General features: G+C 35.2%; 1 protein-coding gene across 3 annotated transcripts in view; it reads right to left on the reverse strand.

Annotated features, from left to right (window-relative positions):
- Positions 1-4,513: 4,513 nt before the first annotated feature.
- CBLB (Cbl proto-oncogene B) overlaps positions 4,514-25,847 on the reverse strand; it is a 212,094-nt gene continuing 190,760 nt past the window's right edge. For all 3 annotated transcript variants that reach the window (XM_090276312.1, XM_090276305.1, XM_090276295.1), the window contains 2 exons: positions 20,059-20,178; positions 4,514-5,327 (listed from right to left, as the gene is read on the reverse strand). In XM_090276312.1, the coding sequence (XP_090132438.1) occupies positions 5,068-5,327; positions 20,059-20,178 (380 nt within the window). In that variant the 3' untranslated portion in view covers positions 4,514-5,067. The remainder of the gene's footprint in view (positions 5,328-20,058; positions 20,179-25,847) is intronic.

The following is a 25,847-nucleotide window of genomic DNA, read 5'->3' on the forward strand; positions in this document are numbered from 1 at the left end:
GCAATCTATGGAATGAATTGCAAAATCACATGTTAAGTGTTATGATATTGGTGCTGTGAAACATAAGATACCATGTGCAACTCAGCCTGTGAGATGATTCACAGAGCCAGTGCATGAGTTGGCTTTAAAGAGTTAGCCGGGCTGGAAAAGGGAAAGTAAGACTCAGAACCAACATGTGCGAAGACATAGAGCGCATATGGGCCATTGCAAGTGCAGCAGAAGCGGAGAGGGGCTGGGCTAGAAAGTAAGTATAAAGAGGAAGGCAGACAAGGAACTCCTTCCATAGAAAGCCATAAAGGGTTTTGGATCGAGGAGTAACATTGGATTTGAATTTCAGAAACTTCATTCTGTCTGTCACTAGAGTGATGGAGGTCAGTTAGAGGCTATTTAAAATTCTAGGGAGTCGTAATTCAGATACAAAAGATGGTAGTGGCAATAGGGAGGAAAAAGAAACAAAAGTGGTTAATTAAGAAGACTGCTCAAGTCTCCCTTGAAAAATCAGAAAGATAGACATTAAGAAGAGGCATGAGAATTAAATTTCTTCTGGCCTGTTGGCTGATTGTCATTTGTCATGGCACTTGTCATGGTTTCCTTCCCGTCATCATTGGTTTCATGTGGATTTTCCTTTGTTTCCCTAATTCCTCTGAGTATTTCATGGTTATTGCTATCTCTGACCTCCAGCAAGTGTATCCTCATCCTCCAGTTCCTAGGACATGAGTGGCTTGTGTTGTCCTTTACCTTCAGTACCAACATGCCCTCCCTAGTCTTTCTGTGTTCCTCAGACATCACTACTTCTTGCTTTTGCCTAAGTAACAGTATTTTTATTGTGTGCTGTTCCTAGTTAAAAAGCTTTACTTCTGGAGTCCTTAACAAAATTCGAGCTCCTCTTATAGGCTATTCAGCATTATCACTTGTCAAACGTCCCGACAGGAATGTACCAAGCCCTACTTTCCTTCCACAGTCCTAGAAGAGGCATGATTGTGGTTGAAAGGATTAAATGCTTTAATACTAAGTTCCTTGCATAGAGTAAGGCCCCAATAAAAGTGTTCTTAAAACACTTGGGATAAGCTCAGAATTCCATTACAATGTGATAAATTATGTACATTTATTAAATTGGAATTACTTGCTAATGTGTACCTCCTATTTGGTTTTATATTCTTTGAGGGTATAATTATATATTACTACTATGCATGGGACTTTGCATGTACCAGTTACCTTCCCAACATTCTGCTATGGTTCTTGATATAAAGTTATTCCTGTGGTTTTATCTCCATTGTTCTCTCCCCACTATACACTGGCCTGTAACAAATGACTAGAAAAATCACAAATTTAGAGAACAGATGCTACTGTTGATTAGGAATTATGAATAACATGATCTATCATCCTTCAGCCTTTCCCAGATATGTTATTGTTTATTGGGAAGCTTAATATAACTTTGATTTTCAGTTCTAAGACATGAGAGAGGTTTATATATGCAGATATCTTAAAATGATATGGGATAGGTACTTTGTATTGCCTTGTCCAGTTAGCTTTTAAATGTCTTTTGCTTAACATGAAAAAGAAAAATTACAACATAAAGTGCTCTGAAAGAAATGTTTGTTCATTTGAAAAGAAAATACGGACTCTGCATTTAGTTAACATTCATTTTATAAAATACCTTAAAAGAAGAGATAAAGTACTTGAGTTTACATAATAACCAGAATTGAAAAAGGATGAATAAAATATAAATTAATTGAACACATAACTATTTTGCCACATTAGACAGATTTTAAAAAGGCATTTAAAAAATAAAATAGTAATGGGAAAGAAAACCATTCACTCTATTGCTGTCTTTTTCTGGAAACTTTTCCTAGAAGCACTAAAATTCCAGGTTAACAGGGAGTACCTGTATTGTTGAAAACATACTGTAATTTGATTCCAAACCTGTCAGTTTAAGAGAAATAATTAAAAATTTTAACCAGGTTAGATAATTCAGTGCAAATTAAAGCTTCAAGTTGAAAATGCAAAAGGAAACAATGTCCAAACTGTAGCAAATACTTCTGGAACTAAAAAAGGAAAATTTCACATTATGAAGAAAACTTTGCAAGTGTTCTTGTGTGAAATGTTAGCAAATGGGCCCTTTGAAGTTGCAGTTGGGGTCTATTATTAAGACTATTTGCAATGTGAACAGGGAGAAATGGTTACAGAAGGGCTCAAGTTCATCTCTGAGGAAGGAAGTTCAAGTTCACCATGAGCACTGCTCTAATTCAATTCCAAAAATTTGGCCAGGATATTAGAGACATTGAGAATAAGTTTATGGAGAATAACTTACTTGGCTGTCATTGAGGATAAATACTTTTACCCCCAGAACATGTTGGGAGGTGGGGGAGGAGCAGGTTAATGCTGTTTTAAATATTAGGGGTCATATAGCATACTGGCTAAAAAATATATTATCAAGTCTTGAGAAATGGGAGGAACGTCTAACTTTTTGGATCACAGTGAAACCAAGTTGGGATCATTACCAACCATTAATGGGCAGTCATTTTTATAAATAAAAATACTTGGGCTTAATTATTTCCTCAGAAGTTTTTCTTGGAGTTTGATAAGTAATAGGTAGCAATGGGTTTTTCATGACAGTGTTTGATATAAAGTTTCCCTTTTTCCATTCCATTCTGTACAAGTTTTTCATTTATTATTTTTAATGATAAAACCAATGATTGCTATTGAGTAAAAGATGCAGAGATTTTGGTGGAGGCTGGTAAGTTTTTTTTGCAAAATAGATTTAATTTCTTTTTCAGGTCTAAATTTACTATTATTACCATCGGTCACTTCCTTTTTTCTAATTCCCACTTGAAATTTTCACAATTATTCAGAAATTGTTTGAATAAGAATGTACTATGTTCTAACATCTGTATTGTGCATCATTCGCTAATCTGTTAAGTCTGTCATAGTAATGTCATTACAATGAAGTCGCAACTTCTGGATTTTAGACTGTACCTACAATCAACAAATCATAAAAAAGCCAAAATACACAATGCTATTCCAATGTGACATCAGAAAATGATAAAACCGAAAAACCATGATGACATAACATGGAGTTCATAAAGCAATGGAAATTTGCCAATAATTTAAAAAAGTGTAAAAAAACTGCAGTCATATGCCCAACTCACAGGAAGAATAGCTAAGGCAAGTTAAAAATTTCTTTCCAGGGACATTAATCTGCTCGGAATCACCTGAAGAAATTAAAACACAAGCACAAACTATCTAGGCATGTGACTCCTCAAGTTTACCTCATATCTTGATAGCAAAACTATAAAGTGATGGCAGGTGTTACTTTGCAAAGGAATGCATTAGTTCTCCTCCCAGGTCAACCTGACCACTACACAGGTCTTGAACAGCATTATTTTCCACGGGATCTGTCACATGATTGGTCATGTCCTTTCAAGTCCTGAAGAGGCTCACCATCACATGTATGTTTTTACATCGCACTGTGTGTGAAGTTAAGGAGTGGAAGAAACATGTACAACCCTACGATTAGACTGCATTCAGAACATCTGTGGGTTCTGCTAGTTTACACAGACCTGGTTTTGTCTTATTTCTCTGCTAACTTCTCATTGGGAAAGAAAAAAGTAAAGCAGATTGCCTGAAAATTCTGAAGCTTTCGTGGAAACCTTCCAGGCTTTCTCCATCCGAGACTTTTACCATCAAAAGCGCAGATAAAGAACAAAATGTCATACCGAAATCAGTTTGCAACAATTTGTGCTTTGGAAACAGTGCTGAGCACATGATAGACGCACAATAAATATCTGTAGTTATTAAATTATTAACACAGTTTCTGAAGAACTAATCTCCGTTTTCCAAATAAGGCAAAACTAGATAAATTTCTTTCACCTGACTGGATGGAGCTATGGGAAGCAATGAATGAATCTACAAATTAAATATGAACTGTAATTTGATTGTGGAGAGACAGTTAGTAAGAAATTAAATAAAAGAAACATTGCCACAGTAGCACTAGCACTTAACAGTGCATCAAAGATTTAATGTTTCCACTGCAAAATGAACTGGTTTCTAAATCTGTTAGGTACCAGAGTGTAATCGCTCAAACAGGAAATGACCTTTATTCTAACTGGGAAAGGTATGACCATAGTTTTATCTGAAAATTATAAATACATTTCAGGGAGACCACCCTCTTACCGAGCAGCCTCACAGTAACACAGGCATTCCTACGAGGGACGTGCTATGTAACCTCCACGCGGCACTGTCATGCGCGGGTGTAGTTCTGCCGCATCTGCAGTGGTTGCTTTCTAATATTTCATGTTTTTATGGTCGTGACACCCCTGGGATGACCAAGGTGAGAACAGGGAAGATTCAAGGTCCCCAAACTTACATTAAAAAGGGAAGCTCCTCTATATTATATGAAAAAACCTTATAAAAGGCAGGTCACTGACAAAAAAATGCTTTATACATTCAGATTTTCCCCATCTCTCAACAACGATGGTTTCCAAAAAGAGACTCAGTAGTGAAGGCCACACACTTTTTTTTTTTTGCATTAGTTTGATACGTTGAAAATCAGAACCTTTAAAGCATCTTGCAAATGGGAGAGTTGAAAGTGGTGGGGCGGGGGTATGAGAAGAGAGATCCGAATGAGTGGCTGAGCCGTCGTGTGAGGGGGACGGCGAGGGCCGGTGGGAAATGTTACAGCAGACCTGACCACTCTGCAAAGGGTCCGTCAAGAACACAGTACAAGTATCAACAAAACAAAACTAAACACAAACTGCAAGTTTGCCAACTTGTAAACAAGGAAAAGCATTTCACAGATTTGAAGTTCAAGGGAAGTAAACGTCTTTAAATTATTTTTGTCAGTTCAACCCTGATTTAAAAGTATGGCTAGCAAACACAAGGAAGCCGCAGCCGTTGATGTCCTGAGCACACAGCCGTCTTCTGAGAAGCAGCGCTTTCAAGCCTCTCTCTTGACGCCACGTGAGGACGAGACATCTTCCTTCTTAAATTCTACCTCACTTCTCTGCTTTCCACACTCCTGGAATATGCACCGATTGCTTGACGTTTTGGTGTTGACAGTCCTGGCTGCTATAGATTCAGACGTGGGGAGACTGGAGGGGGGAAGGCAAATTCTCGGAGGATGCTGCGGGCCACTTCGACATTATTCTGGGCTATTTCTAAGGCTCTCTTCACCTCTTCAAAGGCATAACCCTCTCCCATTAGTTTTGCAATTTTTGCATCAACATTTTCCAATGCTGCCTCAGGCCCATGGGGTTTTCTGTGGTGAATTTCTGGTGCAGTCCTGCGGGGCCGTGGTTTAGGAGGTCTGGCTGGTGCTTGTGAACCATCTGTGTAGATTTTAAAGAGAAATATCATTTAAATGATGAGATAAAAGTAAAAACATAATAACATTAGTATGATCTCATTATCTTATATGAAAACCTATTTTTCATTATCTCTACAAATTTTTTTCCCCATTTTTATATACTATTAGAGGGTAGGTTAGTGTCCCCATTCTGAACTGAGGGGGACATTAGAAAACAGGTAGAATGTGTTGAAAATCTGCCTGAGGAATGAACACACATTTATTTCCAATTCCACATATTACTCTTCAAGCTTTATGAAGTTAAAGATACAGAAGAAAAAAATAAAAACTGTCTGAAAAAGATAGGCTTTCACTTTGGCAGTACAGCTCGCCCTTATTCACTGTAGCGGAGGACGTTTCTTGGGAAGTTTCTACATGAGACTCTGTTAAAAGCCCATAAACACACCTCACAGAACAGCCCCGCCAGGCCCTGCATCCCACCCATGTCCCAGCAGAACTACTGAGACACATGCTTTGCATGGTCTCTGCCTGTCTGATTTTTTCAAGTTAATAATACTATAAAGTGATGCCTTACTGATCCCAGGGAGGGAAATAAGAAAGGTAGATGCCTCGAGTCTACTGTTAGTCAATAGGTTGAGTGAAAATACTTTGCTCAAGTACTTTATATAGATTCCAATACAGGAAGTTTTGCTTGAGAAAAAGCTAAGCTACCTGAAACATTAGCAGAGGGCAACTGGGTTCCAGATCAGTTTCTCCAACTTAGATCAAATTACATTGGTGCTCATGAGTGTCAAATAACTTTATCAAGAGAAAAGGAAATCAATTATAGGCCACTACCCAATACAGGTATCACCAGAAAATGGGCTAGTAACTTGAGAAGGTACTTTTTCATGGATTTCCTTATATCTGTATTTAGTACTTTAATTCAGAAACCTAGATTTTTAAAAAGATTAAAATAAAAACTGTCAAATTTATGCCATGAAATACATTATGGATTTAACACTATGTAGACACGAACATTTATTTAATTTTTTTCATAGGCATACACAGATGCCTAATGATAAATCCAAGGGCACAGTTAAGTAAATGAGGAAGGTGAGGCTAGAAACCAAATACCTCCTGACTGTTGTCCCCATCCTGCCACTCCTGGTCTCTGTTGCCTTGCCAAATTCCCCCCATGGCTTCAGGAGATATTACAAATGGATATTTTCAATAATAATAAAATATGAATAATAGTTATCTGATACCTTATTTCATATTTTTCTAAATATATTTTTCTATGAGAAGATAACTTGTAAAATAATCCTCCTATTCACAATTCTAGCAATATCTATGTAGCATACATAAAATAAAAGCATCCAGGATGAAAATATATTGTTCCACACCAAATTGGATAATAGTCTTATTTTTAATTTTCTTATAATGCCCAGTTTGAAAAACAATATTATAGTAGATAAAGCTTATTAAATCATTCTCATCTACAAGAACACATTAATTTATATTTCTTGCTAAGTCTGTATTGTTTCTTGCTGTAACTAAACCACTCAAATTATTATGGTCTACTAAATTGCATTTTTACTGAGTTTTGAGGTTCCATTTATTTTTCTATTAAGTTTTTCCATAATGGCATGCAGAGATGAACAATAAATTATATACTCTGCTTCTAATCATTTCCAAAAAAACTATTAGAAATTCTAGCAAGCCTTCCTTTAATCAGTTACCACAGAATTTGTACACTGAAATCTCGTCTGTTCTGATGAACTGAGAAAAGTCCTACAAAAATCAAGTCTAAATTCCTTGTATTCTGCTGGTAATTTTCTAAGATTTTTCTTTCCTAATATTGTTATTTTATTTCTGTCCAAAGTATGGAGGACGCATGAATGTGAAGCATCTGTGAAAAGAACAGCTATGTATATATACTACTCAGGTGGAAGGGCACTGTGGCAGCCAGAGACGCATGAAATAGGGTAACTGGGAATGAAGTCTTAATTAAGATTTAGAACTTTTAGATTTAATAAACATATGTACAATATCTTTGATCTTGGTAGAGGACACTAAAAAAGATGGCACCTATTAAAAACCCCAAGAAACATATTCACTCTGTGAGGCTGCTGTGATGAATACTGGCCAAATGCAATGGAATTTAGATGACTAATTTCATTTAAGAAAAAGCTATTTGCTTGGAAAAATAAGTGGCAAACATAATTTAGGGAACCTAAATTAGCAAGGGAAAACACACACACACACCACGATTAAATCAAATTTCTAGTTAGAGTAGTGAAGGTATTTCTCTCATTCTGGCATTGGCATTTTTTTTGGTACACAAAATGTATTTGAAATATCAAATAGAGAAAATAATGCAAACAACCTCTGGAAAGAATCATGACAGATTTTAAAGGCATTTTAATAAAAATAAAACCTTCCTAAAGCAAAGATTTTTTTCAATAGATGGAATTCCCTTTTAAATCCAAAACTCATAGATCCCAACTCATTTAATCCTAGTCCTCAGGCCCTAACTAAAAATCTACTTCCCCTGAACAGTGCTGACATCTCTTCAGAATCTTACAAGTGCTCAGAGGTTGAACTGTATCATGTATTAGAGCCCACATATGGAAGTAAAATGGAATGTGTTGCAACATTTTGTCACCTGTTGTTTATAAATTTCTACTTATTAAATATTTATTCAATTTTGAATATCTTAATTTTGTTTCACTGTTTTGGTTAGATGCATCTCAATTTGGCCACTAAGATTTTGAGTGACTTTAAGCAATTTACTTGTATAATTCTCCCTTTCCAAATCTACTCTTGCATCTACATTTTTGGAGTTATTATTTATCCCTTTTCAGTTAGGTAGTATGTGAATTAATTAATGTAATATTCATTATATGTGCTGAGGAGACCATTAAAAAGAAAGGACAATGAATTCACACTTATAATGACTAATGCTATACTGAAAAGAGCAATTACTGTATTTTAAGAGAATGTCAGAGAGGCGTGGACAGACTAAAAACATGGAATTTGTTGTGAATGCATAATTCTACAGGAAGCTTTTATGCCAGATCTTAACAAGCAAAATCTGTTATAACCTGAATAGTGGAAGCTGTTTTTAAAAAAAGAGGCAGACCATTTCCATGCCGATCATTAGAGCAAATCTCTTAAAACTAATCCCTCTTTCAACACATTTCTTCTCAAAACTCCTAAATAGCCCTCACAGGCCCCTGTTTGTATTTTTCTTCACAATGTCTAACAGTAAGAGACACCAGGTCCTTATTCACTTTGGAATGTATGATATATGGGTGATAGAAGGAAGCAATGAAGCAGAAGATAAAACTATCTCATAGTTCCCAAGTTACTCTATTGAAGTTTTGGAGTACATGCCTATGGGTTTTTACCAGCTCTATGGGAATTTCTGTACCTGTATAAATGTCACCCTTAAAAACAGGTATTGGAAGGGCATGTGTTTATTATTCTAGTGCTGTTGTCAATGCTCAAGATATTTTTAATCTCCTATGAATAATGGCAACACTATCAAAATAAGTGCAAGGGTATGTGGATTTAAATAGTACCTTTTCCTAGAGCACCAATTTTACTCAAGGATGTGAGATTATTAATATTTTTTAACATAGAAACGAATACAGATATACCAAGGGATAAAATGCAAAATTTTGCCAATATTTTTGAGACTAGAGACTTTGAAGCAATTTCCTACATGTGATTGTCCACGATTAGTTACAGCTTTAGTCCCTGTGTTAACTATTTGGTGTGGAGCAAGATTTGAGAAGCACTGATTTAGGGGTAAATTTTGATTCAATTTTCATTTTCTGAACCTACTAAAGAGCAAAGAGACATAGAAAAAAGTCCTAGATGGCATGGGAATTAGTCTGAAGACAACATGATTAGAATAATCCCGTCAATGATTACGGTATATAATACAGTTTAAATGAGAACACTGTCAACTCCAACAGGGCAAAAATTGATCCTTGAGGGGCAAAAACTGATCTTAGATCCGATAAGGGTTAGTGGCTTCCAAAAAGCCACAGTGCATAGAAATATGTAGTAAACCTGTGGTAATAAACTCACTGTTGTGGAGGAGGGCAGGACTGAATAGGGGGAAAAAAAGGTCTAAAAGGCCTTTCGGTGGACTATTATTTAAAAAAAAAGGTTAGAGAGACACGGCTGTACATCTGTATCTATAAGAGAGTATGGTACTTCTAACTCAGCGGCTACCAACTATTTTACCACAGGAGGCCCTTATATTTTCCTTCATTATCTAAACTTTGGTATTTTTTTTTTTTAGTCCATGTTTTCAAAGATGTGTCTAATAAGTAAATGTTATCATTAATGAGTACATTTCTATTATGTTAAGTTTTATTTAGCAATAACTACAACACTAAGTTTCTGTATTTTTTAGACAGAAGCCATTTAATGTGTTAGTTTTCTTGCATAAAAAGTGTCCATGCTCTTCAAAGCAATCTGTAGATTCAACACAATTCATATTAAGATTCCAATGACATATTTCACAGAAAACAAATATTTCAAAAATTTATATGGAACCACAAAAGACCCCGCATAGCTATAGCAATTTTGAGAAGGAAGAACAAAGTTGGAGGAATCATGCTGCCTGATATCAAAATATGCTACAGGGCCACAGTAATCAAAACAGCATGGTACTGGCTTAAAAGCAGACACATAGATCAATGGAACAGAATAGAGAGTCCAGAAATAAACTCACCCCTTTATAGTCAATTAATATTTGATAGAGGAAGCAAGCACATACAATGGGTTAATGATTGTTCATTCATTAAATGGTGTTAGGAAAATTGTACATATAAGTGCAGAAAAAAACAGCCTCAGATTTCCTCTGCTGTTTACAGGTCTGAGCTGCTTAAGGATCGAAGTTGGGAAAATATTGATTATGGAAATATACAAAGCATAGAAAACACAGTGAGTGGCTTCCTAAGGTCAGGTGAAAAACGATCAGAACCCAGGTACTGCAATCCCTAATGTGATTTTACAATTCTAATACCCTCTTCCATCTCTTTGTCATCACTGCTGTTCCTTTGCTACTATCTTTATTGGGTCGTCTCATTGGGCATCTCCAACCTCACTATAACAATCACTGTTGTATGCATGTAACAGTTAAGTTTTTTATTTTTCAATTACAGTTGACATACAATAGTTTTAGTTTCAGGTGTAAAACAGTGATCAACATTGATATAACTCATGAAGTGATCACCCTGATAAATATAGTACCCACCCAACACCACAGTGTATTTCTTCTGCTGTACCTTACATCTCTGTGTTGAATACCTTTGCTTTTATCACCCAGCTTCCCAACCACCTCTCATCTGAAAACTGTACATTTGTTCTCTGTATCTATGAGTTTGTTTCTGTTTCATTTGTTCCTTTGTTTTTTAGGTTCCATGTATGAAATGATACCATATGGCATTTGTCTTTCTCCATATGAGTTATTTCACTTAGCATAATATCCTTGGGTCCATCCATGTTGTTGCAAAAGGCAAGATTTCATTCTTTTTTATGGTCGAGTAATATTCCATCGTAACACACACACACACACACACACACACAAACACACACAATCTTTATCCATTCTTCCATCAATGGACATTTAGGTTCCTTCCATATCTTAACTATTGTAAATAATCCTGCAATGAACATAGTGTTTTTGATTTCTTCAGATAAATACCCAGAAGTGGAAATACTGGGTCATATGTTGGTTCCATTTAAAATTTTTAGGGAATCTCCTTAACGATTTTCCATAGAGAATCTACCAATTTACAATCATGCCAACAGTGCACAAGGGTTCCCTTTTTTCACACCCTCACCCCTTTGTTGATTTATTGATGACAGCCATTCTGACAGGTATGAGGTGATATCTCATTGCAGTTTTAATGGACATTTCCCCAGTGATTTGTGATGGTGAGCATTTCATATGTCTATTGACCATCTGTATGTCCTCTTTGGAGAAATGTCTATTCAGGTCCTCTGCCCATTTTTTAATCAGTGTTTGTTCTTTTGGAGTTAACTTGTATGATTCCTTATGTACTTAGGATATTAACTTCTTACCAGAAGTATCATTGGTGAATATCTTTTCCCATTCAGTAGGTTGTCTATTTGTTTTGTTGATGGATTCCTTTGCCATGAAGAAATTTAATTTGATGGAATCCCATTTGTTTATTTTGTTTCCCTTGCCAGACAATACATATCAAAACATATATATTACTAAAAGCAATGTCACAGAGTTTACTGCCTATGTTTTCCTCTAGGCTTTTTATGATTTCAGGTCTCCCATTTAACTTTTAATCCATTTTGAGTTTATTCTTAAATAATGGTGTGAAAAAGTGATCATTTCATTTTTTTTGCATGTATCGGTCCAGTTTGCCCAACATCATTTATTGAAGAGACTCTACCCTATTGAATATATTCTCACCTTCTTTATTTCTGAGTTATTTTGTTTCATGAATTGATATATTTGTTTTTATGCCAGTACAATGCTGTTTGATTATTATGGCCTTGTAGTATAGTTTGATATTAGGTAGCGTGATTCCTCCAACTTTGTTCTTATTTCTCAAGATTGCCTTGACCTTTAGGGGTCCTTTGTGGTTCCATTTAAATGTTATTCTAGTTCTGTGAAAAATGCCACTGGTATTTCGATAGGGATTGCATTGAATCTGTGGTTTCTTTGTCTAAATGGACACTTTAATGATGTTGATTCCTCCTATCCATGAGTGTAGTAGGTACATGCTTCCATTCATTTGCATCTTCTTCAGTCCCTTCAGCAGTTTCAATTTCTTTTCCAACTACAAATTTACTTACTTTGTTAATTTTTTAAATTTTTCTTCTACTATAGTTGTCCCAATTTTCCCCCGATTGCTCTCCCCTGTCCTGTCCACCCACTGCTCCCACAGTCAATCCCCACACTCCTGACCCTCTCCAAGGGTCATTTATACATGTTCCTTGACTAGACTCTTCTGCTGCTTTCCCCTCTATACTCTGCCCCCTGTAATCACTGTCAGTCTTTTCCTTGTTTCCATGCTTCCGGTTCAATTTTGCTCATTTATATGTTTCTTGTTCATTAGGTTTCTCTTATAGGTGAGATCATATGGTATTTGTCTGTTGCCACCTGACTTGTTTCATTAAGCATAAATTTATTCTTAGGTATTTTGTTCTTTATGATAAAATTATAAATGGAATTGTTTTCTTAATTTCTCTGACAACTCATTATTAGAGTCTAAACATGAAATACATTTTAGAACATTCATTTTGTTTCCTGCTTCTTTACTGAATCATTTTTAGTCCCAATAGTTTTTTGGTGGAATCTTTAGGGTTCTCTATATAGAGTATCATTTCACCTGAAAATAATGACTGTTTTACTTCTTTTCCGATTTAAAGGCCTTTTTTTTCTTTTACTTGTCTGACTGCTGCATCAAGGAATTTCAATGTTATGTTGAATAAAAGTGGAGAAAGTGAGCATCCTAATCTTATTAGTGGTCTTAGCAAAAAAGCTTTCAGCTTTTCACAGTTGAGTATGATGTTAGCTGTTCCTTCATTGTATATGACCTGTATTATGTTGAAGTATGTTACTTCTATCCCCATTTTTCTTAAGAGTTATTATAAAAGATATTGGATATTGTCAGATAGTTTTTTTCTACACCTGCTAATATCATCATATGATTTTGTTCATGTGGTGTATCATACTAAGTCATTGAGGATATAAAACCAACCTTGTATGCCTATTAGAAATTCTACCTGATCATGCTGTGTTATCTTTTTAATGTATCGCTGAATTTGATTTACTAATATTCTATTGAGAATTTTTCATCTATGTTCATCAGGGATATTGGCCTATGATTTTATTTTATTTTAGTGTCTTTATCTGGTTTTGTTATCAGGTTAATGCTGGGGTAGTAAAATGAGTTTGGGAGCCTTCCCTCCTCTTCACTTATTTGGAATAGTTTGAGAAGAGTTGGTACTAAATCTTTTTGAAAATTTGGTAAAATTCATCAGTGAAGCCATCTGGTCCAAATGTTTGCTGTGAGATTTTTTGATTACTGATTTGATTTTGTTAGTAGTTACCAGTTTGCTCAGATTTTCTGTTTTTGCCTAATTCAGCCCTGGAAGATTTTGTTTCTGGAATTTATCCATTTCTTCCAGATTCTTCAATTTTTTTGAATATAATTCTTTGTAATATCTTCTTAAAATCCTTTGTATTTCTGTGATGCCTGTTGTCACTTCTTTCATTCTTAATTTCACTTGTTTGCCTTCTCTTTTTATCTTGGTGACCCTGGTTAAAGGTTTATCAATTTTGCTTACGCTTTCAAAGAACCAGTTCTTGATTTTATGGATATTTGTATGTTTTTAAAAAGACTATTTAGTTTGTTTATGCTCTGATACTATTTCCTTCCTTCTACTCATTTTGGGCTTTATTCTTCCTTTTCTACCTCCTTTAGGTGTAAGGTTAGATGGTTTGAGATTTGTCATGTTTCTTGAGATATGCCTGTATTGCTATAAATTTCCCCCTTAGAAATGCTTTGGCTGTGCTCCCTATGGTGTTGTTATTTATCTCCAGATATTTGATTTCTTCCTTAATCTCCTTGTTAACCCAGTTATTGTTTAGTAGCATATTATTTATCCTCCACATGTTTGTGTGTTTTTCAGTTTTCTTCTTGTACTTGATTCATAGTTTTGCACCATTTGCAGTAGAAGATGCTTCACTGGATTTCAGTCTTTTTCAATTCATTGAGACTTGTTTTACGGCCTAACATGAGGTCTATCCTGGACAATGTTCTATGTGCATTGAAAATAATGTATCTTTTTATGTTTTTGGATGAAGTGTCCTAAAAATATCCATTAAGCCCTCTGGTATGATATCTCATTTAAGCCCACTGTTTCCTTCTAGCTTTTCTGTCTGGATTATTTATCCACTGATGTTAATGGGATGTTTAAGCCCCCTACTACTGCTGTATTAGAGTTGCTCTCTCCTATCATCATGTTCCTTGTATTTACTTGATTAGTTGCAACTACACTATATGTGTAGATATTCACAAGGGTTATACCTTCCTGTTGAATTGTTCCCTTTATCATTATGGAATGCCCTTTCTGTCTCTTATTACAGCCCTTGTTTTAAAGGTTATGTTGTCTAATAGAAGTATTGCTATCCCAGTATTTTTTTCCAATTGCACAAAATATCTCTTTCCATCCCTTTCCTTTCAGTGTGTGTGTGTTTCAGTCTGAAGTAGGTCCTTTGTGGGCAGCATACATACAGGTCTTGTTATATCCATTCATCTACTCTGTGTCTTCTGGAGCATTTAGTCCATTTACATTTAAAATAATTATTGATAGTTATGTAGTTATTGCTATTTTACTATTTTCTGTTGTTTTTGTAGTTTTCTCTGTTCATTTCTCATTCTCTTGCTTTCCTCTCTTGTATGTTGATGACTAATTTCTATAGTGTTGTGCTTGAATTCCTTTATCTTTATTTCTTGCATATCTCTTAGATTTTTGGTTTGTGGTTCCTATGTGCTTCATTTATACTAAGCTATGTTTATAGAAATATATTTTCAGTTGATGGTTGCTTAAGTGTGAAGACATTCTAAAATCACTATCATGTTTATTCATCCATACATGTTTATATTTTGTCACTATTTTTACTTTTTTTTGTGCTTGTATTTGTGTGCATCCCTTAATTTATTTGCACATAATTTTCCTACTTTTGTCATTTACGTTTGTACTAGCTTTATATTTGGTTGATCTACTGTTTTTACTAGGTTAGAAATTACAAGGTGGGACTTTGTCAGGAACAGTTTTTTCTTTCCTATATTTTATATATAATTTTCTACTTAAATAACTCACTTTAACATTTCTTATAATAATAGATTAGTGATGATAAATTCCTTCAGCATTTTCTTGTCAGGGAAACTACTTATCTCCCCATCTATTCTAAATTACAGCCTTGCTGGATAGAGTAATCTTTGTTGTAGGCCTCTGCTCTTTCGTACTTTGAATATTTCATGCCACTCTCTTCTGGCCTGCAGAGTTTCTGTTGACAAATCAGCTTTTAATCTTGCTGCTTTCCTCTTGCTACTTTTATGATTCTTTGTCTTTAACTCTTGGCATTTTAATGATGATGTATCTGTGGACCTCTTTGGGGTTCTCTGCACATCTTGAATTTGTACATCAATTTCCTTAACTAGGTTAGGGAAATTTTTGGTCACTATGTCTTCAAATAGATTTTCAGTTCTCTGTCTCTCTCATTCTGGCACCCCTATGATATGACTGTTGGTAGGTTTAAGCTTGTCCCAGAAGTCCCTTAAATGCCTCACTTTTTAAAATTCTTACTTAAAAATTTATTTATTTATTTATTTTTAGAGCGAGGAGAAGGGAGGGAGAAAGGGAGAGAAACGTTGGTGTGCAAGAGAACTATCAATCAGTTACCTCTTACTCTCCCTTAACTGGGGGCCTGGTCTGCAACCCAGGCATGTGTCCTGACCAGGAATTGAATTGCGGACGTTTCAGTGTGTAGCACAACGCCCAACCCACTGAGCCACACCAGTCAGGGCTCTTTCTTTTTCTTTCCGCTGTTCTGACTGGGTGTTTTTCACTAACTTTTCTTCTACATGGCTGATTTCATCTTCTACTTCATCTAATCTTCATTTCAGTTATTGCATTCTTCATTCTGAGTGGTGCTTTACTGTTTCTATCATCTTGTTGAGGTTCTCCCTAAGTTTACCTGCATGTGCAATTTTTTAAATCAATTTCGTCTAAGCTACTGGTGGAATAATTACATTAACTTTGCTAAAAAAAAAAAATGAGTGCATAGGTTACTGATAAAAGATGAAACTGATTCAAACCCTACCACACTGATCTTACTAACTGTGAAGATCTTGGTTAAATTACTAAACTTTGTTGTATTGTACTTTCTTCCATACATTGACATTAATGTACTTATTTCAGATTGGCTGTGAGGAATAAAATTATGTCTTAAGCTATATTATATGATAAACTACTTAACATTAATATATAATAAAATATGATAAGTAGCTATATAAATTGTTACATATTGTAACTATATATAATCTACGTTTATATTTAAAATACTTAGCATAATATTTGGCCCATAGTATGTGATCAGCAAATTTTAAATATAATTATTTTGTACAATTTGAGACATAACTCTAAACTTATTTAACAATTAAGTGATAACACTTGGGATGGACATCAAGATTTTTAGACTAAAGATTTTCTCAACTATATCTGAGAGTAAAATGACAAAAATAACATAAATTTAACTGATTTAAAGCATAAAAGAAATCTCAAATATTGGGTTGGCAAAAAAATCCATAAAATAAGACATATTTTTCATTTTCACCAATAACATTATTGATGTGGGCATTTTGAGTATGCCGGCTATTCCCCGCTCTTGGCTCTATTGAGTAGAGGCCAGCGGTGCTGCTAAATGTCTTCCAATGCGTAAGACAGCCCCACAGCAGAGAATTATTTGGCCAAAATGTCAACAGTACCAAGAAACTTCCCAAACCACTTCTGACACATTTGATCAGTCACAGCACCCTCTCCATACACTGCACAAATCTTTTTTTTGCATTTCAATTGTTTTTACTTTTCTTGAAATAATAAAGCATTATACACTGAAAATATATATTTTCTTCCATCTTTAATAATAACAAAAATTCACCAATTTTGGTAGTTTTTTAAAAAATTTTTCATGCACACCGATATGATAGCTGTCACAACACAGTCTAACAAAACTGTTTAGAATGAAGTTAAAGACAACTAAGCACTACTAGAGCCATTCTATGGAAAAAAAACAAACAAATTTTTGGCCAGCCCCATACATTATCATTAAGACTCTGTTATTCTAAATTGGATCAATTAATACTGGATCTCAATTACACCATAAACTTGAATTGCTGCCACTAAGATATACTAATTTTACATGGAGATGTTTTAATATGCAGTTTTCACTAAATTACAAACAGATAAAAAATCTTCACATATACTGTAGTAGATAATTATGATAGTTAAGGTTATTGTTATATAATTTTTTAATGGTTATTAAAGATCATCATTATTATATTTATAAGAAAAAAATACTTCAGCTTCTGTGGTAAGGGAAAAAAACAGGTAATCCAACTATGTAAACTATAACACTGCAATTTTCTTGTTGCAACACACAAAAAAATCTTAAATATATAATTTATCTTAAAACATCACTACACAATTCCAACTTTTCCAAAGGAGATCTTAATGAAGATAAGTATAGAATATTTGGTCTGGATATAAAATTTATTCACACTCATTACTTTTTCTTTAAGCTAGTAAAGGAAAAGCAGTATTGGAGTTAATTGCTTTTATAACAAAACCTCCTTAATTTTGTCTGTGCATTTGGCAATAAAATCTTTTAGCACTTACAAATACACTTCATATAAGTTATGTGCTGAAATCACTCCGTTATTTTCAAGTGTTGCCTTGAACTGCCTTCTAAATACTAACAAAATGAAAAATTTCAAGAGCTAATGCTGCACTTTGTCAGCACAAATACATCATCATTATGACTTTGTTGTTCTACTTACTTTGGATTCCCTAGGTTTTTAAAGAATGGTATTCAAACTATAGCTAATTATAACAAGAGAAAAGCAAACTAAAATGTGTAAAAACTCAAACATCGCTAATAATAGGCATGAACACCATGTGAATAATATATCCATGTGGAAAAAAAAGATTATGAGTGCAAAAAGAAAACCAAGTTTGCCACTTATACAGGCTGGTTAAATCCACTTCTTTCTGATTAACTATCAATTGTTACATCTGACATACTTTAATCCTCTCCCCCCAAATTTTTAGAAAATTGTCTTAAACATTTGGAAGATTCTTTGTATATGCAAATATACAGATACATGTACACATCCTTTTTAGATAAGTGGATAAGGAAAATATCTTAAAATAACATTATATTTTAGAATTATTTATAAACAGTCTTTGCATAGAAATCTTATACATGAGTAAGTCACAATCACTCATGTAGATCACCACAAAGACAAGAGAAATTGAATTATAAGGTGTAGCGATTATATCAGAATCCTCAATGGTCATTCTAAAGGGCCTCAGTAAAAGCACATTACTGAAAAATAAGAGTATTAGAGTCTTAAAGGAACAGACCACCCAGTCTCAAATTTTTGATGGGTGCTCTGCTGGAGTAAAATTAACAAGTGGACAGCTTTGTAGCCGTGTGAGCAAATATCTTGTTGGAAAAAGTACATTATTTTATGTGGTTTGACCTTGTTTATAAAGAGAGTTCAGGGAGTATGTTGAAATATTTGATGTTAGAGCTAGCTGAAGCTCTCGGAGTAATAATCAGAACCAATTATCACTCAGGCACAAACCAGTTCAGTCTTCTGGTAAATGCTACTTGGGGATATTTCAAGAGGTTTGTGACTCAAGGTTTATCCTTAAAATTTCTAGAGTAACGCTAATTGGAATTCCCACCAACTGAAATCATACATGTGAGGGCGTTCCCCTGGGCTCTACAACACTCACATATTGTAGAACCAACTGTAATGGAGCTATGAAAATAGAGCATTTTGGTCCCAACTCTTCCCATAACTTGAGTATATGTTTCTTTTCATCCGGAGTTGGTGGTACTGAGTATGTTATTTTAAATCAGTCATGGTACTCTCCTTGAAGTTATATTTTAATATCATTTTCATAAGGGATTTGCTTCCTTCTTTTACTTAGAGGCTATCAGATATTGTCTGTCTCCCTCTCTTTTTGACTCACATTTTTTCATCAATCTGGAAATCTACTCTTGACTCAAGCTACAATGTTTCAATGGTTATCCACGGACATATCTGAGATCCTGGAAAGACCAGAAGTAAATTGGTAAGAGAGCACTGACCAAAATTTGAGAAGGCTAATAAAGTTTTCTATGATCTCCTGAGTTTTATTCAAGTGTTAAAACTTATAAAATTACAGAAGCACTTCTACATCTCCCATGCATGTTATAAAGTATATAAGAATGACTGTATTGATATTCTCAAAATCAGCCATTACTTAATTTGATTCAAAACTTAGAAAACATATGGCTATCACTAATAAGAAATCTTCTGTGAACTGAGGTTTGAGTTGTAGAACAAAAATCTTGAAAAAGAATAAAATTCTAATAGGAAAAATTCCCAATGTTTACAATTATGAGCTAAAAATATTCATATTGCTCAAAAATATAGCTTATGAGTATGGCTTGTATTTACTAAAATGGCATATCCTTATGGTGTATCCTTCTACTTAATGGCTGGTAGTGGAGCAGTGCATGGTAGCCCTAAATAAGCTATGAAAAGTATAATTTGGTGCTGATATGAATTCTAAAGAGATTTCTTCCTTTACTGGAGAAATAAGAGAATGCGGCATTACAATGTATATACACATTTATCTCTCTTCGCATATCTGGAAAGGCAAAATAAAAGAGAGTGAATAGATTTTGTATTAGAGAACATACTTTACTGATTAAAGATAATATTAAGGCTTGATTTTTTCTTATCCATGAGATAACTTTATAGGCATTCCTCTTAAAGTACAAGCTTTATAAGCAACTTGCAAAGGTGATAAAAATCACCTTTTTAGGCTGGCAGCACTCATTAAATTATATAATGAATAAAAAGGTACCCAAACAAAGCACTATATAAACGGAAGGTAGTGTTATCACTGCCACTAGCACTCACCTGAAGATGAAGGAAGCTGATCGTAATCCTGTGATGCTCTGTTGGATTTGACATTGTCACCTGGCAATCTCCTTGCTGGAGGCAAAGGAACTTGGCCACTTGCTGGATCAAAAAAAGGATCTTAAAAATAAAGATAATTTTCAATTTAGAATGACTTCCTCTGCTGGTTGACTAAAGAAAAAAATACTAGAAATTGTCTATAATGATCCTAGTTTTAGAAAATAATTTAGAAAACTAATTTCATGACATATTAACAACTGTTTAATTTACCAGAATATTTTCTTTTTATCACTTGCTCAAATATGATTTCCCTATTTATTCCTAGATAATAAAGACTACCAATTTTATATTGTATTTTTCAGATCTTAATTAAAAATTGTTGCTAAAACTGCTTTTAATTTTTATTTTCTGTCCCAATCTTTCCTGTACAATGAATAGAAACTGTTGTAAAAGTAAAAAGAAAAAAAACAAAAAAAAGGAGGGGAGGGGCAGGTGATTTTTGCCTATAAGAGTATTTGAAATCAGTTAATCTCTCTAAGTAGTAACCGGAGTTAATCTAAATAGTAGCAGGCAGTCTGTGAAATGGACCTTACATTTGTGATTTGTGAGGATAGATGAATTTATGTGAAATCTTCTGTACATGTAAAGTGCTTTTTAAAACAACACTAGACTATGTATCCTATGTTAAAAATTATTTGTTATTCCCTGGCTAGCGTGGCCAGTGGATTGAGCACCAAAGGATGGCAGGTTCAATTCCCAGTGAGGACACATGCCGGGGTTGCACGCCAGGTCCCCAGTTGGGGGTGCATGAGAGGCAACCACACACTGATGTTTTTCTCCCTCCCTTTCTCTCCCCCTTTCCTCTCTCTAACAATAAATAAATAAATAAAATCTTTTAAAAAACTGTTTGTTGTAATTGGCTCATTGAACACTAAAATCAATTGTTAAAAGTTGTACTATCAGTAAGGTTTAAACATAAGAGTAAAATATGTTTTGTTTTGTTTTTTTACTACCTTGGCAGTGCGAGAGGGGGCATCTAAAATAGTGAAAAACATAAATTATAGACAAATTAAAATTATACTACTTCTAGTGATATTAACTGGAAATAAAGTCAGAAAAAGAGATTTTGTCAATGCTACTATATCAAATTGTTAGGATTATAAACTTAACTGGTTTAAAATTAGTAGTATGTGTGTTTAAATCCACAGAACTGATTCCTCTTCTGAGTGGATGAACTTGACTTCTGCAGCATTTGGTTCACTGATCATTTATTTTGCCACCACTTCCATCTCAGCCTCCTAGGTTTCCTTTCTCATGTTGCTTACTTTCATACCTGCCAGGCTCTGCAGAGGCGTGGCAAGGTCTTTTGAGGTTAGGGACCTCATCTTATTCAGATTGTTTGAATTTAATCTCCTAACACAAACATAGTACCAAGAACACTGCCTGGCAAATAGCCTGGATTTCATAAATATTTACTTTTAACTACAAAAATTAAATGCCAACAGATTGATTTTTCATACATTCAAAAATCAAACCTATGAATTTCTCTGAAAAATCCATAAAATTTGAATTGCTAATATTAGGCTAAAACTGTAAATATTAAATAGCTAATTGTACCTAATTATATTTCATTGTTTTAGCTTCCATTTGAATTTCTCACTCAGAATATGTAAGAGTTTGATTACTTAGGGAGGTAATGCATGCTGATTTATACCAATTTTCACTAGATAATGCAAAGCAAGAATTGAAATCATTGATTACTTTTGCTCCTATTTGAGTACAATAATTATCCCCAGATTTGCTGGAGACTTTTTGACTTAAGCAAGGCTACTTAACTTGCTTTCATTAATTTCAAAATTAAAATGAATCTTAGATTTTGAGTTTTCAATATTTGAAGAGTCAGTGGTTCAGCCTCATTAATTTTGCTGAAACACTTTAGGAAGATAAATCAAATTCCATGAAACAAGAGTTAATCTTTGATTAGGAAGAGTAACCAAAGGAACCAAATATGGTAATTTCTGCATAAATTTAGTAATTTCCTAAGGGTTTAGATTTATTCAATAAAATTTACTTTCAGTTCTTCTGCAATCTAAAAGATAAACGATAATCTTTTACGATACATATACTTGTAAAATTTCCTTAGGGGTAATAATGTCATATATACTTATGTTATTTCTACTCATCTATTTATTTAAGGCTAAACATTAGATTCTAGATACATTGCAGAGTCATAAATAGAATACAAAACTTACAGTTGTATGATATTGTTCCATTAAACTACTTCACTTAAAAAGTCACTAGGTACACTAAAAATATTACTGTAAATAATAAAAATATTTACAGTTCAGTTCTGAATCACTACCATATTCTGTCATGCTAAGTTTGCTACTTGTCAGGCACTGAGTAAACTGGGCTTTTACAGTAAGTTGTGCAGTTGGAAGCATTGTGCTTTAATGGGAAAAGATACACAACGCAATTACTACAGAGAATACAATAATTAACTGTCTCCTGATAAGGAAAACTGGAAAAGCAATAAAGTAGTTAAAAATAACTCTCAAATACTAATTACAGTAAACGTTTATATCCGTATTTAGGATCAGAACATACAAATTGAAAGCAGCACAGCCAATAAATGTTTGAGAAATGAATGAATAAACATGATGGGATTAATCTAGTCTAAAAAGCAAAGTGATTTACAGTATGTAATGCTAAATTTAAATTTTAATACTTAAAGATTATAAAAAACTAAGGATACACTAGAAGGAAAAGGTTTGCTCATTGTAAAAGAAGTGGGAAAGACTTCTGGTAAACACTGTGCTTGACTCCTCCTACAGCCACATCAAATTTATAACTAAATTATGCAACAGCCATCACTGAGGACCACCCGAAATCTAGTTGAGGTCCTGTAACTAAGGCTACAAAGAAGCTGTGCAGAGACTGGTAGGAGGGATGGAGGCTGGAACCCGCACACTCTACACCCACGTTGTGGCAACTGAGAACAAGGAGGCCTACCTCAGCAGCAGAGGTGTCCTGGAAGAGCAAGGGGTCCCAGCCCCACACCAAGCTCCCTAAACCAGTGCTCCAGTGCCAGGAGGAGGAGTCCAAGAACATCTGGCTGTAAAACCTAGTAGGGATTGAATCTGAGAGATGGGGAGGCTACTGGAGACCAGATGCTACAGGCCTTAAAGGGCTCAAGCACATACTCATTGCTCTGGGCTCCAGTGCAGAGGCAGCAGCTCAGAGTGATGTATGAGGAGAAACTAAATTGACTGGCTTGAGGGCCAGCGCTGGAAGAGCAGAGGTCAAACAACTCTCTCCAGGGACGCAAGTTTGGCAGGTACTACTATATTTTTGTTGTGCGCTCCCCTCACCCAGCAGTCCAGGCCCAGGTGGGTGTCACATCTGAGATCCTTATTAACCTAACACTATTTGCCTCACCCTGGTGATTTCCTGAGACCCTGCCTCATCCTACTAGCATGCCTGACCGAATCTCTTCCAATGGCTCCTCCACACAAGCAGCCTGTGTCGGCTCATGCTTCAGACTTGCCGAAAAAGGTCCATAAAATGCACACACACAGTAAGTATCTGGCTTTGGTGTGTCTGGTACCTCCCACTAAGCGACCTTAAGATTGGCATGATCAGTGACCAGACTCAACTTGGCAATGTAACTGCCATCAGGTTCCCCCAAGCCTGGCATAAGAAACATCCAGTCTTGGCTTGGGATGTGGCCTCAACTAAGTGGCCACACACATGGCACAAGTGGCAGCAGCTGGCCTCAACTCACACCGTGGTGCTCACCAAAGGGTTCCTAGTCTGACACTAGAGGCTGGCTGCCAGCCTTGGTGCATAACATAGCCCCTCTCAAGAACCTCTAAGCCCAGCACAAGGAGAAACCAACCACGTGTGATTACTTTGCAGCTCCTACTAGGCAGCCCCAAGCTGGGAACAAGCAGCAGAGGAACTTGACCTGCACTGTAACCCCATTTAAGAGGCTCCATAACAGACATACTTGATGGCCAACATCAGATGACACCAGAGCCCCACCTAACCAGCTTCCCAAATGACAAACCTGAAAAGTAGACTTGGCTGGCATTAGAGCCCCACCAAAGTAATTCCTGCTCTGTGCAGCCAGCCCCAGAACAACAACTCACCTGCTACAGTCACAGCCAGCCCTTAGACCCCATCAACCAGGAGGTCCAACTGACCCACTGACATAGACACAGAAGTCAAGGCTCAACTACAATAGGAAGGCACACACAAACCACGTAAAGGACATCTCTGGAGCACTCTCCAGCTCACGTGACCAGGGAGACTGAGTCACTGGGCCCCACAGGATATCTACAGAAAGCCACAGTGCATGGCAAAATCAAATACAAAACACAGTTTGTTCTCGGGAATCTTCAGTATCTTCTGTGTTAGCAAGCTGCAGCCTCAGTGATAGTAATTCCTCCAACCCTGATAGCTCTTTTCAGTACAAGGATAAACTGTACAGTTCTGCATCTCAGGCTCTACAGGCCTATATTGATGACTAGGAGAGAAGCAACTCTATCTAACAAGTAGAAACAAATACAGGCAGTCAGCCAAGATGAGGAGACAATGGAAGAAGTCTTAAATAGAAGAATAGGACAAAACTATAGAAAAGAACTAAATGAAATGGAGACAAGCACTATGCCAGATGTAAAGTTCAAAACACTGGTTATAAGGATGCTCAATTAACATAGGTCAGGGATAGAAGAACTCAGTGAGAACTTCAGCAATGAAGTAGGAAGGGTAAAAATGGGATAGAAAACATAAAAAGAATGAGTAAGAAAAGTGAAGAATATAATAACTAAAATGAAATATATATAAGATGGGATCAACAACAGATTGGATGAAGCAGAGGATAAAACCTGCCATCTGGAAGACAAGGTAATGAAAAATAACCCAGTCAAAGCAGCAAAAAGAAAACAGAATTTTAAAAAATGAGGATGGCTTAAGGGACCTCTGTAACATTAATTGTAACAACATTTGAATCAAAGGAGTACTCGAAAAAAAGAGCAAGGGATTTAAAACCTGTTTGAAGAAATAATGATCAAGTTTACCTAATCTAACAAGGAAATACAGCATCTCAAACATGAACCCAAAGAGGCCAACACCAAGAAACATCATAATTCAAGTGCCAAAGGTTAAAAACACAGAATCTTAAAAGCAGCAAGAGAATTTTAAAAGTATTTAGTTACATAAAAAGGGGCTCCCATTAGATAATTAGCTGATTTTCCAACAGAAACTTTGCAGGCCAGAAGAGAATGTCATGAAATATTAAAAATGGTGAAGAGCAAACACCTACAAACAAGACTGCTCTACCCAGCAAGGCTTTCATCCAGAATTGAGGGAGCAATAACTAGTTCCCAAGACAAAAAAAAAAAAAAAAAAAAAAAAAGCTAAAAGAGTTACAAGAAATGTTAAGGGACTTCTTTAAGTAGGAAAAAAAGATAAAAAATACAGGAAAGAAAAAATTCTCACAACAAAGAAAAACACTTAGGAAAAGCTGTGAATCAACCAACTATAAAGCTTGTGCAAACATTAGACGGCAAAGGTAGGAAGATCATATGTAATTACAACAATAAATTAAGGGATACACATAAACACACAAAGAAAGTAAAAAATGACAAAATTTAAGCATGTGGAGATTAGTTAAAATTATAGTGATTTAAGTATGCATTCAAACTTAAGCAACCATCAACTTAAAATAGATTGCTATAAACATAGCTTGGTATGTATGAAGCACATGGAAAACCAAACCAAAAATC

The sequence above is a fragment of the Furipterus horrens genome, unplaced genomic scaffold, assembly GCF_987537825.1.
Source record: "Furipterus horrens unplaced genomic scaffold, mFurHor1.1.pri manual_scaffold_1, whole genome shotgun sequence".
In the NCBI taxonomy this organism is placed as follows: Eukaryota; Metazoa; Chordata; class Mammalia; order Chiroptera; family Furipteridae; genus Furipterus; species Furipterus horrens.